This window comes from Cyprinodon tularosa, unplaced genomic scaffold (genome assembly GCF_016077235.1).
Source record: "Cyprinodon tularosa strain WSP-4 unplaced genomic scaffold, ASM1607723v1 ctg204, whole genome shotgun sequence".
In the NCBI taxonomy this organism is placed as follows: Eukaryota; Metazoa; Chordata; class Actinopteri; order Cyprinodontiformes; family Cyprinodontidae; genus Cyprinodon; species Cyprinodon tularosa.
Genome location: NW_024038751.1, coordinates 326,635 through 339,520, shown reverse-complemented (window position 1 = coordinate 339,520; position 12,886 = coordinate 326,635). Strand labels below are relative to the sequence as shown.

Below are 12,886 nucleotides of genomic sequence, written 5' to 3'. Positions count from 1 at the left end.
GTAAAACACTAACAAATGTGAGATTTTTATGGTTGGCCAGAGACATAAAACAACTACTTGATATAACTTCTACTGATTGGAAATAAAACTAGATAAATCTGTAGTATCATAAAATTAAATAAAAAATACTTGTCAAGTGCTGGATTCAGATTATATTATACAGCTAAGGTTTTTTACAAGCAAAATCTCGTACAGCTAAAAAGCATTTACAAAATGCATTTTTACAAAATGTTCCTACAACACATGATGCTGATACCAGAATGTTTGTTTGTTCTTGTGTTTGTTGCAAGACAATGTAGGGATCAAGAAAAGTTTAAGACAAAAGAGGTGAACTTGAAACACGTTACTTGGTGCTTAAACTAAAGATTAAACATTTTCCAAAAAGAAAGCAAGGGCTGTAAAAAAAAAAAAAAAAAAAAAGTGTTGCTATCAAATTGTACATTTTATTTTACCATCTATGCCGTAGTGACCAATCTGATAAACTGCCTGCTTTACAAAAACAAAAAAGTCCCTCAGTTATCTTGTTCAACAAATATAAGTTGCACCATGAATGTAGTAATGCCCCAGTTTGTTGTATTATATTTTATTAGAACTTATTTAATCAGACAATGATTAAACATTTTAAAATGTTATTGGTCACTAGTGTCCCTTATTTATTTTATTATGATTTTTTAAAATAGACAGACAGGAAATAGGATTAGAGAGCATGGAAAAACATGCAGTAAAGGTCAACTGGCCAGATGTCAAACTCATGACACAGGCTTCCATACCAGAGTCGCACACTTAACACTTACGCCACCGCCGTGCCTGAATGTGATAAATTTATGTCCTATTTTTTTTTTTATAACTAAAATCTTTAGTCTATCCTTGGTTTATTAGAAGGCTGGCTTACTTGCTAAATCCCTCTTCAAATGATAACCAAATACAAAATGAAAAATTAATTGAAGATCTCAATTTTCCACTAAATGAAAGAAAAAATTAGATTTCTAATTATAGAACGAGAGAGCTGATTTTTACAGCAAATAAAAGGGTTTGATTGGACAAAATATTTCATAAGACTGTTATGAAGTTGCAGCTTGCCCCTTTATTTCATACAATGGCAGCTAAAGACAGGAAATAACTCCCCAAATGACCTAAAGGATTAAGTGGTATAGAAAACAGCTTGAGGGATGGAAAATATTCAAAGGTTTAAGTTGTCTAGTTGTTTCCAACCTCAGACGGACGGCTGCAGTAGCCTGACGTAGTCCGACTCAATTCTAGTCAGAATATGAGTCTGATACTGCTCCATAGAGCTGTGATTATGGGGCGTGTTTCGAACGAACCAGGAAAAAAAATGCCTCTGCACTCAATTGGATAGATCTACAACCAATAAGAGCAACGGAGTGCGTGACGTATGTTAAGCCACGCATAGTTGTTGTCAACACAAATCAAAGCGTGCAGTTGCACGCCTATAATAAGAATATGAGACTTGATCGCGTTTCTCTGTTCCTCTTTTAAAATTAATTTGCTGTCGATATCTTCTAGAACAGACCTAATAGCACAATCTACTCACCTCAACTCTCCAGCGGCAGCCATTATTGTTGTCACCCAAGCGCGCATTGGTCACGTGGTTGATTACGTTACTGTTTGTCATCTGTCCATCATCGTATAAAGCTGACAATTTGATTGGATCGCCTGACAGTGGGCTTTAATACTCGCGCTACTATGGAGCAGAGCCAGACCGAACTTCCCCGACCTCAAACTTTGTGGGCGGGACTAAGTTCGGACTGGCACCCAGGCTACGGCTGCAGTGGACACCGCAACAAATCCTGGAGGATTTGGAGGAGTTGTTAACGAGTTTGTTTAAACGTGTATCACACAGACTACCCCACTGGTTTATAATAATGAGCACAAACAGAGAGAGAGCAAATTTTCATTGCCACATGGTAAGTGCTTCTATCCCCTCAGAGGAAAACATTACTATACTCTGCCTGTCTGCCGCCTACCTTGAAAAAAAATAATGCATCCGCATTTGGCATTTACTTAATCATATTTAGTTACTTTAACACAATTATTTTACATCATACCCTGCTAACATAAAACAATTGTGTTAAAATAACTAAAATATGATTAAGTAAATGCCAAAAAATGGTTGCATTTGTCAGGGTTTGGTTTTGGTTTTTAAGGACCCAAATGCAGAGGCAGGGAGGCAGAGTAGAGCTTCTTGAAGATTTAATTGAACGATCGCAAACAACTGAGGCAGGCAAAAAATCTAACTTAAAATGTAACACAAACCAGAACCATGGAGACATCAGAGAAAAAGATCACATGGAGCAAGGAGAGACAAGGTAAGACAAGTATTGTATGGTAGACTGAAGAAAGAGAGGACTAACGAGCAGATTTGGAGCAGGTGTGAAAAGAGGAGTCTAGAAAAGAGCTAGGGAAAAGGAGACCAACACAAGAGGGCAACAGAGAGCAACAAATAAAAACCGAAGAACTCAAATATAACAAGAAAACACAACAAAATAGGAATTAAACCAATAAAACTAGAAAAGAAGGAGCAAAGTAAAACTGAATACTCAAAAGAAAACATAACAGTGTACATTTCCACAAAGGGAGATGAGCATTGTGGGTAGTCGAGAAAGAGGGGGAGGTATATCTTTGGAGGGAATGGCAGGTCAACCTGTCACACTGTCCATACTAATCCTCAGCTACTCTGTGTTTCTGTGGCAAAGTAATTGCTACCTTGTGGGGACAGCGTAAGGCTAATTTCCCAGGAAAATGCTACATTGTGAGGACCTAAAGGCATGGGGAAGAGTTATCCCCTTGGGCAAGGGGATAGCTTTAGTTGTAAGGTGAGAATTGAGTCTTGGTTAGGCTTGGGGTTGGGTAAGAGTTGGTATGGGATTAGGGTTTTGCCATACAAATGAATTACAGTCGATGCAAATCCCCACAAAAAGTGTGTGTACTTGGTTATGTTGTCTACTTAGGCCCATTTTGGGTAAATTTACTAACCTTTTGAGGACAGGTGGGCTTTGTGGGAACCAAAAGCCGTTCCTAAAGTGGTCAACCCCCATTTTTAGTGTTATGGAGTCACTTTAGAGATATGGTGTGAATTATTTAAGAATTGCTAATAATTAGGGTTAATTCATTAGACTTTTTTAAATTAATTAAACTTTAATTAATTAAAGGAGAAGTTCGGTTTTTAACACTTTTAGCCCATTTTGTGTAGTGTCCAGGATGAAATCGAATGATCGACACCAAAATTTTGACAATTGGTCCTGTCTCTGCTTTTTGGCTCATTTAGAATCCACCCCTGGCTGCTTCAGAATGGCTTTCATAGTGCATGTCCGATAATGTCCTTAAAACAACCTTAAACGTTCTTTTTTTTTTATATGCTACTCACCGGGTCGTCAGCGCTGTTCAATGACGTTCCAAAAAAAGTTTCGTGAAGAAAAAACGTTCCTGTAGTGTTTTATTTAGCATTTTGTAAATCCCATTGAGTTCTGTTGGAATAGTCAATATTCCGCTGCCACCGGAAACGGAAATGGAGCCTGTTTACACAGTTGTAGTCTTTTCGCTTCACTCTGTGTACTCCGACGTCGAGGTGCTAACGTCTCTGTTAAACACTTTAAAAAACTCTGAAAATGGAATACGAAAGGTGGATTCTTGATTCTCGACGTCGGAGTACACAGAGTGAAGCGAAAAGACTACAACTGTGTAAACAGGCCCCATTTCCGTTTCTGGTGGCAGGGGAATATTGACTATTCCAACAGAACTCAATGGGATTTACAAAATGCTAAATAAAACACTACAGGAACGTTTTTTTTTTACGAAACTTTTTTTGGAACGTCATTGAACAGCGCTGACGACCCGGTGAGTTGCATATTTAAAAAAAAGAACGTTTAAGGTTGTTTTAAGGACATTATCGGACATGCTCTATGGAAGCCATTCTAAAGCAGCCAGGGGTGGATTCTAAATTAGCCAAAAAGCAGAGACAGGAGCAATTGTCAAAATTTTGGTGTCGATCATTCGATTTCATCCTGGACACTACACAAAATGGGCTAAAAGTGTTAAAAACCGAACTTCTCCTTTAAACTTTTTTAGAAATTTTATTTCTATTCATACTTAACACCGATCAATGTCTGTGTGTGTGTGTGTGTGTGTGTGTGTGTGTGTGTGTGTGTGTGTGTGTGTGTGTGTGTGTGTGTGTGTGTGTGTGTGTGTGTGTGTGTGTGTGTGTGTGTGTGTATCCGTGTTTGTCAGCTGATCTTTTCCCAGTACTTTCCAAGGTATTGCAGGATTCCTGGAAGATGGTATGAGGAGGAGTAGAAAAGCAGAGAGGAGACAGCAGAGCTTTGTGGCTTGAAGCACTGTCTCACCCTCCTAAACGCGTAACTGAGTCAGGGCCAGAGGAGGGTGAGTCAAGCCTGCCCCCCCAACCGCCCCCAAGCCTGAGTAAACACACACCAGTGGTGTGGCTGAGGTCGCTGACCCCTGCTGGCCATTGGAGGATGATTTGGGTTCCTTGTTTTTGTGAATTAAAAACTATCCAAATAATATCTGTATTATTTTATCTGTACTGTTTTCATCAGCTCTTTATTGACAGATTAAACTATTCACCCACATCCTATTAGTCACAGCCCAAACATTTCCTAGGGATCGATCACTTGTGTTGGCTGTGCTCTGTTTGCCCTCTGGACCCCATAAAAGTGTGCCAGAGCTCCCTCAGGCTCCAGTCTGACCAAGTGTGGCAAAGTCTCTACAGTCCCTATCTGACCAGAGAGGCCTGGGTGCACTCACTGCAGGGTGGCCATGTTTTTGAAGGCAGTAGCAGTTGGACTGCTCCTCGCTGTCTGCCTTATTGGAAGGCGTGTTGAAGGACAGAGGAGAGGTAAAGTAAGTAAAGCTTTATGTAAAAATGCCTTTAAATCAGTCTGTAGATGTAATTTAAATTTAACATGTGTTCCCTGTACTTGGTAGTGAAATACATAAAAGCTAAAAATTTGAATTTGCTTTTGATGATCAAATAACACTCAGGTGATTTTTTTTTTTTTGAGTTTTTTTTTTCTATTTAACAATGGTGCATGTAAGCCAAAAACACGTTATCGACTTAAACTGTAGTTCCTGAGCCAGTTGAAATGAGAGGAGTCAGATATTTGAGCAGACTTAGGACTTTGCTCGACCATATGCCTCAAAAAACTGTTCCGTTGACAGAAAAAAAAACTATTCCTTTTGGTGCAAATGTCAAGATATCAGTTGAAAAACCTGGTCTACTTGATTTTTACATTTTATTTAATCTAACTTAGCCTGGAATCAATGCATTTTAATAAGGTTTATTAACTGGATCGGATAAAAAAAAAACAAAGACCATCAAAAAACATATGAAATCAGTTTCAAAAAGGCTCAGCAAGACTCAAAAGCAGACAACAAATTTATGACTATAGCAAGAGATCAATTTTCAACTCAAATCCTATTATACCACCCTCAAAATAATGCAGTACAAAAAAGTCCAAATTATAATATAAACTCGTAAATATTTGGTTTATTATTTGATCTCTGTTGGAAAGATGTTTTCTATCTGAGGAAGTCTAGCTGCATTCACTTGCTGACTTTCCTATAGCCGAGCGGTGGGCTTCTCCGGCCCTTCGGGGCTGATATTCTTCAAATTTTAGATGTTTTCCTTGATCCAACAAACCTGATTCAAATAATGAGTAATGGGCTTGATCTGAATACCTTCTGTTCCTAGCTCCTATTCCTTCACCTTTTGTATTGTCAAGGTTGAGGACTCTATCCAGGGTAGGAAAGAGGACATACATTTGAATTTTGCTTGCAAAATTAATGTAAAAGAACTACAAAAAACAAAAGTTACACAAATATAGGGAACCGATGAAGCTCTCAGTTATAAAAAATAAAAGGGGGAGTGTTGGCCTAGTGGGTTAGAGCAGTGCTCTTGTGCTCTGAGAGGGTTGCAAGTACCAGGTTTGATTCCAACAGCCTGCACGCTGGGTTCCCCATGTCATGATTTTCCTAAGAGATCTGACCCACATGCAGTAAACCACTCAGAGAACCAGGGTAAAAGTTTAACAGGTTTATTGATGAGATCAGCGGGGGTTGGATTCAGAAAGTCAGTATACTGGTGAACCGGAACTGGAAGTGGGAAGGGAAGTATCAGGGGTTAGTTCAGGGTTCCATTGGAACTTTGAACGATGACTTGGAGAAACAGAGAAAATGGGACTCGCGTTAGTGGAAAAAACCTTCTTCCCAGAATCCAGTCGGTGTGGGTCTATCCAGAGGTAGGGGCTCGTTGGAGGGCGGACAGGTTTGACTTGGTTGGATCCTGAGGAGCTAAGGAGCGGACTTTCACTTGGAAATCCAGGAGGACTTGAACGGAACTTGTGGAGGTTAATCCCCTGCTCAGTGCGAGACTAAAAAACAATCCTTCCAGGGGAAGAAGGCCCAAACATCCAGCTTGCAGGATGGCTTCCTGCCGAAAGGCAAAGACAAAAAACAAAGTTAGGCTCAGTGAAACAAAGACTCAATTAGACTCAGCTAATCTCAGCTTGGCTAAAGTACCCAAAAATTGCAAACACTCTGGCGTCGAGGGAGTGACAGTCCACCGCTCAAATAGTCCTCAGTGATGAGCCAACCAGCCGCAGGTGTGTAAGAGGACCAACGAGCACAGGGCACCACCTGGTGGTGGAGGGAGAGAAAGACACAAACACACAACCCACACAAACTTGAATCCTAACACCCCATGCGCTGCACAGTTGCAACGCACTGCTCCCCAAGGGGATGGGTTCAATGCAGAGGTAAATTTCTCCAAGGTGAGCTCAATAAAGTTCTATTATTATTAAAACATCTGAAAGTGTAGACATTAACGTGTCACACAGCAAATTTCACAAAATAATGCTTTTTTGTTAAACTCTGTCAGTTGGGCTCTGCCTATAAGGTCTTCCATGCAAAGGATTGCTGGCAGCCGTATGGTTCCGTGTGGCGGCTAAGAACAACAGGAGGTCCTTATGCCAAATGAATTGGTGCTAAAAAGCATTCTGCTTCCTCTGCCTTGCCCCTTCCTAACTACCAGCACTATTCAGACAGTATTTATCATGCCGACTGTAAAAATGCTTCCCCTGTCGCTTAATTATCCTTGCAAGTTTGAGGTATTTGTATTGAGCCATTGACTGAATATTGAGCAGGAAATTCAGCCAGTACCTTTTAAACCTAATAAACCTCCATCAGACCTTGGCTTAATGTCTGCCTTCTTTTCTGTTACCCTGTAGTCCCAATTTGACCGTTCATGTTTTTGTCCGTCGTGAATGACCTCCATGAGGATGTGTGTTCGGATTCAACAAAACATTCTGTAGCTTGATTCCTTTTCCAGGGGCTAAAATTTGCACCGCTGCCATTCTAATATAGAAAAGGAAAGAGGATACACATAGTTAGTGGTACTGTCAAGATTTAAAAAAAGAATAGTGCCCCAAGCAACAATTACTTTGTCAATACTTCCATCAAGACACCAATACAACACAGAACCTGGAAGAACTTTCTAAGGAAAAAGGGGGGAAAATATAAAAAAAGCAGCATTAGTTCTGCTAGTGGCTAAATAAGGAGGATCACTTGGCCACTTGTAGTTATCTTTGAAAAGTGAGAGTTCATGGTAGTCGTTTTTTTATGTCGTTTTTTTAAAGAGAGAGTAGGGAAAGAAAAAAGGAGCAGAAAGGAAGAGCACTCATCACTCAGTATGTCCATTTCATATTTGAAACTATATATTTCCATTTTTTTCACATAATTTTTGTTTTTCCTTGCATCTGGTTTAACTCCACTTGCATGTGTAAATGGTGTCAGCATTGATTAAGCACCGTATTACCAAGACCTATTAAGACATTGCCATCATGTCCTTTGTTATAAAGTGACTATGCTTTGGGTTTTATCGACATGTTTTTAAACACTAATCGATCAACATATCTGATTGGACAACACAATGAGCATTGTCAGTGCATAATAGAGTGAATGCATTAGAGTTAATTAAACCACAGCCTTATCATCATGCTCGTTCCTCCCAGAAAATAGTATCGGGGGATTCTCTCATCTACCTCGGCCAAGACAGAAACCCCTGGAAGCCGCTGATTCGCACCGCAGCCAACATCAGTGAGATCAGAAGGTGAGCAGGAAGTTATTATGGCATTATAAGAAGATTTTAAATGCTTCTCATTACATAGACCGTCATATTCATTGTTCTATTGTTCTTTTTTTGGGGGGGGCTCTTTTTTAACACAGCATCAAGTCTACTTTTCAGTTTCGGACTTATGACCCAGAAGGCGTGATTTTCTACGGGGACTCCGGAGATGCACAGGACTGGTTTATTTTGTCCCTGAAAGACGGATTCCCCTTGATGCAGATCAGCAAAGGGGACGTTCAAGTTAGCGTGACAGGTGGGCCCAAACTGAATGATGGGATATGGCACACGGTGAGTTTCCAGGGAGGGCCCACTGGGAATCGACAGCTTTGTTCTCTGGATTTGTTTCATGAGTTTCTTTCTTTCTTTTAAGTTGGACGTGGGCAGCAAGGGAAAGTTTGTGGTTCTGGATGTGGACAACTTACCTGGGCTGGTGGTGGGAATGCACTCCCAACAGACTAAGGAGGTTGTTTCTGGGCAAATTCGATTGGCACTCGGTGGGCTCCTGGCCAGCAAGGACAAGATGATAGTTGAGGTGCTTTATTTTTACCATTCAAAGCACTTTTTAAACTGTTTAAGATTAGTTGATACGTTATGACTATTAAGCCTGAATAACTGGAATTATTTTCAACACTTTTTTTGTATATTAGCCTCAGCAGAAGGACCTTAAAATAAATCATAAATAGATTGTTGCTCATTTTCACATTTTTTTCCTGTAACAAACAGTATTCCTCTAAAAATTTTTGATCATCTTCTCAGTTAAAGTCAATGTAATTTATTGAGCCTTTTTATTGCTTAGTATTTTATTATTATTATTATTATTTAGCCTATATTTAACCAGGTTAGTCCCACTGAGATCAACAATCTCCTATGCTTGAGAGACCTGGCCTAGAGGACAGCAGCATATAAGTTATAACAAATAAACCACATTAGTTTTTATATATAAAAGTATCTTTTACTCTGTCAAATTAGATTCAGAGCATCAGTGAATATAAATTAAGTTATGCAACATATTCTTTGTATGGGCCCTTCAAACATGAGTACGTGTACTGTCCTTGTAAACCTAAGAAAACATACTTAGAGAAAATATTTTCTTATCTCTCTTCACAAAGTGAACTTAAATGAGATATAGATTGTTTATAGACAGAGTGAAACCCTTAAAGATACAGTGGAGGAAATTGTGAATAAAAAAAAAAAGCACTCCTGAGAGGAAATGCCTATTGAACGTATGCAAGTGCGTGCAAGAGTCAATGTCTCCTCGTGCACGCTCTGTTTAAAAGTTGCTGTTTGCATCGCTCATACAAACTTCATTTCCAAAAGATTTGCAATTTTTTCTCACTATGTCAGACACACCGCCGGTAAGTGAAAATGTGGACGAGCACATAGGATGGCCTTATGTAAACATCTCAGCCGGATGATTGACAATTAGGAGAACCACTTATTTTGATGATCCTCTACTATACCTTTAAGCCATTATGTCTTGTAATTTTGATGATTATAGCATGAGGATACAACCCAAACCCAAATTCCAGACTCCCAGAAAATTAGAATATAACATAGGATCAACAACAAAGGATTTTTTTATAAAGAAAATCTGCACTTTTACCCTCATGTCAGTTTAAAAACGTATTCAGTATGTACCAATGAAATCTATCATTGTGGACAATGAAGGCTATCAGCAATGTGTATCTGTAAACATTAACTTTCTGTAGCCTTGTAGTTGGAAAGTTTTAGGTGACTTATCTGTTGGGTGTACTTGCAGCCTTCATCCATGGCAGTAATTTTTTCCTATTTCTTGTGTATCTTTTTCTGCTGGACTTTTTCCCTCCACTAAATTTTCTATTGAATATGCTTGGATGCAGGACTCTGTGAACAGAAAGCTTTTTTTAGTAGTTACTTTCTGTGGCCTACCCTCCCTGTGGAGGTTGTTAATTATTCTCCCAATGGTTGTTTAGCCAACTGACCCAGTCTAGGAGTCAGTTTAGACGGTTAGGAAAACTTTGAGAGTGATTTGAGTTTATGATCCGATTAAGATATTTAACTTTTTTTTTTTTTAAGGGTTTTTGAATAATATAAACATAATACAAAAGCAGGCCGCACTATTCAGATCTTAGTTGAAAAATAAAAAGAAATTTTATAACTCTAAATTTTTTTACCTACACTTCACGAAAACGGCCCTATTTTTTTGCAGTTGGATCCACAGATGGACGGCTGTGTGCGGGATGGCCGCTGGTTAAACCTCAGCATGCCTTGGGAGGTGGACGAAGACGAGCTCTTACTTTGCCACCAGAACATTCAACCTGGCAGCTACTTTGCTCAAGAAGGATTCTCCCTTTTTAACACTTCAGGTGGTAACGCTGAGCTAAATTATATAATATTCAGAGGATTATAAACACCCACTCTCTCTCAGAGAAATGCTCAGATCAACAAAATGTTCTGGGAAGAATGTTGCAGTGATGTTTATGTTTAAGGTGAATTTTCCATGTTTTTTTGTTGTTTTTATTTATTTATTTATTTTACAGTTTTCGACATCGATGAAGAAAGCGGATTGACAGTTGGACTTTCAGGGAACTTCAGTCAGATGGATGGAACCCTTCTGAGCGTCATGTCCTCAGAGGGAGAGCTGCTGGGTGCGCTTAGAGCTGATAATAAAACAAATGTGTGTGACTGAACGTTTTTCCCTGAAAAGTTTCATTGCACATTAGCTCTAAACAAGGTTAGAGACGAATGATAAAAAATAGATTTCTGAGTTTCTCTTTCTGGCTTGCAGAAGCTTCATGTTACCATCGGAAAGCACAAAGATGAACTTACAAACAATTGCAAGAGGCTGCAGATTACTTTTTTGAGGAGTAAGGTGGAAGTGCTTCAAACCTTAGATAAATCAATTTCGTTTTCTTATGACCAAGAAAGCACCCCTGGTTACATAACAGCATTGAGAGGGGGTCGTCTAGCCATTGGAGGCCTTCTGGGTGAGTTAAAATGGATTACACAGACCTTTACTGCTTCAGAACCTATAATGCTGTTTAAAACAAAAATTAACATAAAAAAAGAATACAGACGGTGAAAAAAAAGAAGCAAAAACAGTAAGCAGACTGTTCAGGGTGGTGCAAGTTCACTGTATTGATTGCCATCTTATTTCCATTTTCACTCCTCAGGTGATAGGGAAGATATGGTTGGCTCCCATTTCCTGACAGGCTGCCTGGAGAAGATCCAAATCCAAGGGAATAATATCGATCTGGATACAGCTCTCAAAGACAAGTCAGCTTCTTCTCACAGCTGCCCTGTATAGCCCCTAAAAGCATGCATGTCCTGGATAAGGACAAGATATTGGCTGTAGAGGAATTTCTTTGATGAATTATGAGTCTTTAAACAATAACTTGAGATACTTGTAAATAATTTCTATAAAAATGTAATAAACCGCATGCTAAAAAATAATATGTAATAAAAAATAAATAAATGGCAGTAAAATATGCACATGATGTGAAATAAAAAAAAATCACTAACATCAATTGCAAAACTCATTTTAGAACAGCAAATGGTGACAGTAAGATGTGTGACGGTTAAACACAGCTATCAAATAAAGTCTGACTACAATAACCACTGACCAGCCAAAATAGAAAAGTGACTAAAATGTGATAAAACCCAAAGCTGAACGTAAGCAACAATAATACAGTGATTAAATAATGTTGATAAAGTGAGGCATGGAAGGAAAACAAATTCCATCCATCCATCCATCCATCCATCCATCCATCCATCCATCCATCCATCCATCCATCACGCTTTATCCCTGCTGGGTCCACCCTGGACAGGTCACCAGTCCATCGCAGGGCAACACAGAGACAAACAGGATAATTAACAATTTATGCACACACTCACACTTAAGGAGAATTTAGAGACACCAATTAACCTAACAGTCATGTTTTTGGGATTGTGGGAGGAAGCCAGAGTACCCGGAGAGAACCCACGCATGCTCAGGGAGAACATGCAGCTCCATGCAACTCCATGAAGAAAGATCACGGGCCGGGAATCAAACCCAGAACCTTCTTGCTGCAAGTTCTACCCAATGTTCTCTGTGCAGCCAAAACAAATCACATAAATGTGAAAAAAAAAAAAAAACATAAAAGTGGAATTTAAAGGTATTTTGGAGGATTTTGAATTGAATTTTTTAAAAGAACTGCACTCTACACTTTAAAAAAAAGTTCACATGCATAACCCTGTACCATGTGAGGGAACGCCTATTAAACGTGTGCATGAGAATGCTTGAGCCCATTTCTCCTCATGCACGCTCTGTTTAAATGTTGCTGTTTTCATAGCTCATACAAGCTTATTGTGCCTGAACACCCACCAAACCCCTAAATCCCTCAAATACTTTATAAAATAGGACTATATAATGGACTTCATAGTGAAATCAGTTAACTGACAGTTCGGACAGATGATCACTGGTTTTTGCTCCCCTTTGGTCACTTTACTCCTCCTTCACCGCGCGGTTCCTGCGCCATCTTTATTATCAGTCGCCGCTGTCGGATAGCGACAGCCTATGGCGACAGCGGGCCGCTGTGACAGCAAATCCCATGATGCATTGTGAGGAGTGCTCTCCACATTCCGGACTATATCGCCCTCTTCGGAAACATTTCTCTTCTTCTCATACACTTCGTAGACACTTTTCTTCTTACAACCCTCAGCAATTTTCAAAGAACACCAATGAGAAAGTTGAATTTTAAAGACTGT

At 39.4% G+C, this 12,886-nt stretch overlaps 1 protein-coding gene across 1 annotated transcript; it reads left to right on the top strand.

Annotated features, from left to right (window-relative positions):
- The first annotated feature begins 4,700 nt into the window (after window positions 1–4,700).
- shbg (sex hormone-binding globulin) lies at window positions 4,701–11,667 on the top strand. The gene is made up of 8 exons (XM_038284898.1): window positions 4,701–4,878; window positions 8,046–8,143; window positions 8,260–8,449; window positions 8,532–8,693; window positions 10,350–10,506; window positions 10,681–10,817; window positions 10,929–11,127; window positions 11,314–11,667. Exons 1-8 carry the CDS (start codon window positions 4,795–4,797, stop codon window positions 11,445–11,447), a joined length of 1,161 nt encoding a protein of 386 aa, XP_038140826.1. The 5' UTR covers window positions 4,701–4,794; the 3' UTR covers window positions 11,448–11,667.
- Window positions 11,668–12,886: the final 1,219 nt, after the last annotated feature.